Source organism: Agrilus planipennis, unplaced genomic scaffold (genome assembly GCF_000699045.2).
Source record: "Agrilus planipennis isolate EAB-ADULT unplaced genomic scaffold, Apla_2.0 scaffold59, whole genome shotgun sequence".
Taxonomy (NCBI): Eukaryota; Metazoa; Arthropoda; class Insecta; order Coleoptera; family Buprestidae; genus Agrilus; species Agrilus planipennis.
In genome coordinates this window covers 71903-77267 of record NW_020438942.1, presented here as the reverse complement: position 1 = coordinate 77267, position 5365 = coordinate 71903, and the positions used below count along the sequence as shown (strand labels likewise).

General features: G+C 36.3%; 1 protein-coding gene across 1 annotated transcript in view; it reads right to left on the bottom strand.

Annotated features, from left to right (window-relative positions):
- Nucleotides 1–420: 420 nt before the first annotated feature.
- LOC108737887 (protein Malvolio-like) overlaps nucleotides 421–5365 on the bottom strand; it is a 15797-nt gene continuing 10852 nt past the window's right edge. Inside the window, exons 5-7 of the mRNA XM_018471017.2 lie at nucleotides 2641–2688; nucleotides 2199–2581; nucleotides 421–986 (exon numbers count right to left, since the gene is read on the bottom strand). Coding sequence (XP_018326519.1) covers nucleotides 722–986; nucleotides 2199–2581; nucleotides 2641–2688 — 696 coding nt within the window. The 3' untranslated portion in view covers nucleotides 421–721. The remainder of the gene's footprint in view (nucleotides 987–2198; nucleotides 2582–2640; nucleotides 2689–5365) is intronic.

Below are 5365 nucleotides of genomic sequence, written 5' to 3'. Positions count from 1 at the left end.
TATCGGTTGCTTCCGAATGATATTTCAAATAAGCCTTTAAATAAACATTTTCGCCGGTAGCCCTTTGAAGTTCTTCTTTCAAATGGACGATAGTGTCATCGTGACTACCGTAGTTCCCGGATTCTGTATAATTCAAATGACTTTCACTGAGGCAGCTTTGATGTGTGAGATGCATGGTAGAAGTCCATTAAAAGGCTTAACGAGTTTTTGTAACAGTTGTTTTTGTGCAATAAAAATACATTTCTGCAATTAGTTTAACATTAAAATTTAGTTTCAGCTTTCGGTCCCAAAACGCCCGATTGACATTTAGTAATTTTAGTGAAGTAAAATGTCATTAAATATTCAATTAGGAGTCCAGTGGGGAAATCCGGAACAATAAAATGAATGAACTCGATATTTACTATATTTTTTATTGATTTATTTTTTAACTATAAACAGTTATAATGTACAATAAGTATTACAAAAAATAGTGATAATTATATATACATCCATATGTCTCAGTCCAAACCAAGTAAATCACTGTTGCCAATGAGATGCCATTAGATGGTGAAACAGCGAAACGCATTAAGAAGCTAAATTTCATGAGCCAAAATAATAATCCGACGAAAATCATACAACCGTTCATTGTTTCTATTTGAAAATTTCGGATGAAGAGGATTTCGAACAATCAGAAATATTTCTGGTAATTTGACTTTTTCATTGGAACGCTTGTTTAAGAAATCTAGTTCGAACCCCACAGTTTAATCTTTTCTTCTTCAACGAGTACGTATTTTTTAATGAAATTTATTTTCGATATTCGCTTGCTATCTAAATACGTTAAGGTGTGAACGAATAAATAAATAATAATTATTATGTACAAAACCACGCCTATGTAAAGCAAAAGACTCCAGTACCAAGCCATCGTTGAATCAAAAGATGCATAGACGGAATACAGGTTCATGAAGAAAATCACAACAGAAAGCATTAGAGCGGAAATTTTTGTTGATCTGTAAAAAGTAAGAAAAGCTAACACAGTTATACTGGCTAGGATCCAGGAAGATGATGCAAGAAATCAAGCGAAGGCGAAAGAGAGGAAACGACACTATCAACAATGGTGTCGGAGAAAGCAACTGGACAGTTAGAGGAAGGAGAAAGGGTTGGAAATGCTCGTGTGCCATGGATTTCCCTAAAAATGCCAGTAGAAGCTAGAAAAGCAGTTGCTGGTCATGAATGGGCTTGACATTTATGAGTTTTTACACTTTACTTATTTGTAAATCAATGATTTTGTTAAAGGGTAAAACGCCATAAGTGATTCTGGCTAGAGGAAGGCTAGAAATGGACTCAAGGATGATATAGTGAAGTGTGCCAAATTTTTTTGAAAATCAAAATTGGAAAAGGTCATTATTCAACAGTATTACATGTATCAATATCGTCTTCAATGGCGTCCTTGAAACGTAGCAAAACGTTTTCATAACGAAAATCATGAAAAAGCTTGATGTCCTCTAGCCGCCATTGTAGACCTTAGCACGTAAATTCCTTCCAAAAAACTAACCTTACATTTACATAAATCTACCTTAATGTTTTGATTAGAAAATATTGGTGAGACCGAGTTCATCCAGACGGTCAAAGGTCGCATTTTCATAATGTTATAGGTAAAATCGATCCGACGGGACTCTTGTACAAACAAGAGTGGGTGGATCGGTTTGTGAGTTTCGATGATTTAGGGAGGTTAGAAATGAAAAGGAATTAGAAAGAGTAAGAGAGCAGAGAACTCTATGGAAGTCAATAAGAAATAGGCGAGTTAGGTTAGGTCTCAGGCGTGAAGGTCTAGTCAGAGACATATTAGAGGCAGAAACAGGAGTTAGGAGGGGTAGAGGTAGACCTAGTTTAGATTATTGTTCACAAATAGTTAAGGATATGGGTTGTTCTAGCTTTAGGGAAATGAGAAGATAAGCGCAGAATAGCAAAGAGTGGAGGTGCGTGTTCAACCAGTCTTAGGACTGACGACCTTATGATGATGAAGATGATAGGTAGAAAAACGACCTTTTCCAATTTTACACAAAATTGTATACATTGATTTTCAAAATATTCTAGCAAATCATCATGGGTCATCCAGTGAGTCTGCTTCAAACTTCCAGTTGTGCTCTATCTTCATTGCTTATTAAATTTTATATTGAATTCATCGACCCCATGCTTTCATTTGTGAATTTTGGACTTACCTTGAATTGGCATATTTACCCATTAGAGCTGTGTTACTTGTTGCAGCAATTAATGGCAGTGCAGCAAAGGGCAGTTGTATACTCATTAAGATATTGATTATATCGTTCATCCTTGTCATATCTTCAATGTTATTAAAGAAGGCAATGAAAAATGTCGGAATTATGGCAATATTCCTGGTAATCAAGATACGTTTCCAGCGAGAAATTTTTAAATTCAAAAATCCTTCCATGGTAAATTGACCTGTGTAGGTACCGGACATGGTCGAACTTTGACCACAAGCTAAAAGCCCGATCGCCCAAATGTACATGGCTGCCATTCCGAAAGTACAACTTAAAAATATTCCTCCTATATACAAATCTGCTGAAATATATTCGTCGTTTGCCTGCACATAAATAAAACAGTTAAAGCTTACATTAAAGCCTTAAGGATTTAACAACTCGCCTCAAAAATGCCGGTAACATTAATTCCCTTTGCTTCACAGTTGGCAATCTGGAAATGAAAGGAAAATGGAAGTTTATCGAAAGTTTCGAAACATTCAAAAGGGGTGCTACAGATGGCGTTTACCGCGCCATTTGTGGTATTTTTTAAAACGCGCTGTTAAGACGGCAGGTAAAAGTTGGTCTGTGTTCTGTCGCAGCTGCCTGCGACGCGCTGATGAGATTCAAAAGATCGAAATCGCGATCCGCGTCTGGCAGTTTCGACAGCATACAGACCACTTCGAAATATATTATTCAAAAGGGAGTTTAATTATTTCATGGCTGGTCAAATTATTCGTTTGGTGAGATGTTTTCTGTCGGTCTCGGTACCATCAATATAGGTATACTATCAACCTGAATATAAAGCAGACGATCCACGAAAGTGTAGAAACATCATCATCTCTTTTTAATTCACAGTCCTTAAGAAGAATTAATGCTTCAAGATAAATACCCGCAATATAAAATAAGGGAAATATTGAGGGACCTATTTTGCGTCATCGACATAGTCTGCATCAAGTAATCCAAAAAGTAATTCTAACAGTACATTGAACTCCTTGTAATATATTTAGGTCCAAAAACTGTACATTGTATCGATTTAAGTATCGTCATGAACGTAAATTGAAACTACAGAGGTTTATTAAACCAATGAGTGATAGAAAGCATAGGCTTCCAGGGCTGGAATCCGTGTTAGAGCTATGATTCGGGCTGATGTTTAAATAAAGTTGTAGGTTCAAACGGCAACTACCACTAACATCTTCAGTGACCGAGCGAGCGGCATGGCCTAGAGGTTTAGACCATTGTTTAGCATTCGGGAAGACGCCGGCTCGATTCCGGGTTCGTCTGCCTTGGTCCAATTTTTTCTGTGGCTTTCTTGGATCACTTAGGCAAATGCTGGGGTAGTAATATTCCACAGATAATCTTTCATTCTCTTCTGTCTTCATTTCGTCCGTCCCAACTTTCTCACCCGAACCACCACCCACCCATTCCCACGATTCCTGAAAGCAGGCTGAAGAGGGCCTTCCGGCGTAGTCCGGAGGGACTGCCCGCCCNAACATAAGATATACCGGAAAATTACTCGGCGAATTAGAGAAGAATATGTTTCATGGTTTACTTTTAAGTAACTCATATTTAAAGAGATCGATGTGTCAGGAACTCCACAACCAGATTAGCAGTTTGAAATACGTCTTACTAGACAATATTTCTGTTCAAAAGAAAGTTATTGTGAAAAATAAGTTGAATGCGATAAATAAGTATCTGCTAGAACTCGATGATCATGAGCAACAACTTAATCAAAAATAAAAATGAAGAACTACAGACTGCTATCCATGGACTGCATTTAGTGGAAAGTTTTGAAAAACCTGAATAAAAAAACACTCAAGCAGTGCTGAATCTCATTTTAAAACGAATAAACCGTAAAAAGTGTTGTCTATTTTTATATAAAGAGAAGTAATAATATTAGATACTAACAGTAATAATTTAAATTACTGACTTAATATAATAATCAATTGATAATCTTCCCTGCTCTGTGCTTGTGGATTCTATAAGAGCATAGAACGTTGCGCTTCTGATTTAACTCAAAAGTTACTATATTTCTGAATTAATTTTTTGAATTAACTTTACCAACCGACTCGGGTTCCATTCCCGGCGAAGGAATGACAACAGCAACAATTTTTCCTAATTAATTTAAGGTTAGTTGTACTGGGTAATTAACCCTTCAAACGTTTAGAGTCTCATGTTAAGTAGTCTTGCAAATTATCATAAAATAAAACAAACATTGTTAATTTATTTTTATGAATACATAACAAATGTATACATGAATGGAAAGCAAACTTAATGCATGAAATAATACCGAAAATTTATACATGGACTATTTCAAATGATTTTTTTTATTAATTAGGGTACCAAGTTTCATACATCTTTACTTATTGTCTGTCTCTCTCACTTGTTGATAGTAGTAAACTCAATCTTTTTCGGTTTTCTACTTCCGGAAATCGCATTTCTTATCATTTTTTCTTTGAGTTCCTTCAGTTGGACGGCTGACAAGGTGTAAAAGTACATATCCTCAAGCAAGGTTGTGTGTGTATATTTTTCGATGCATTTACCTATTAAACTTGTCGTGTGTAACGGCTTTACTTCAAAGGCTCTTTTAGCAATAATACTCAGAACTGACTGCCTCCATTTTTCCATTACAATTCGTTCGATTTGAGAATTTTATTTTAACGAAGAGAACAACAAATTTCTGTGCATAGTTTTTCGAATGACTTATAGAATTTGTTATTTGATGGTCACAGCTGGCTACATTTTATTATGACTGTTGCTAATTGACATTTAATATTTTCTTTTATCGAATAAAATAAAATAAAAGTGGTCTGTATTCTGTCGAAACTGGCGTTTACTGCGCCATTTGTAGTATTTTCTAAAACGCACTGTTAAGACAGCAGGTAAAAGTTGGTCTGTGTTCTGTCGGAGCTGCCTGCGACGCGCTGATGAGATCCAAAAAGATCGAAATCGCGATCCGCGTCTGGCAGTTTCGACAGAATACAGACCACTTCGAATTATTTTATTCGATTAAGCTAACGTGCCTATCACGTTGAGGTTGGCTACGCCGGGATTCGTTTTCAGCAAGTAGATATCCACACAAGTGGACCTTGTTGGAGCATACGTAATCCTAAAATGTAGCATCGTGCTAC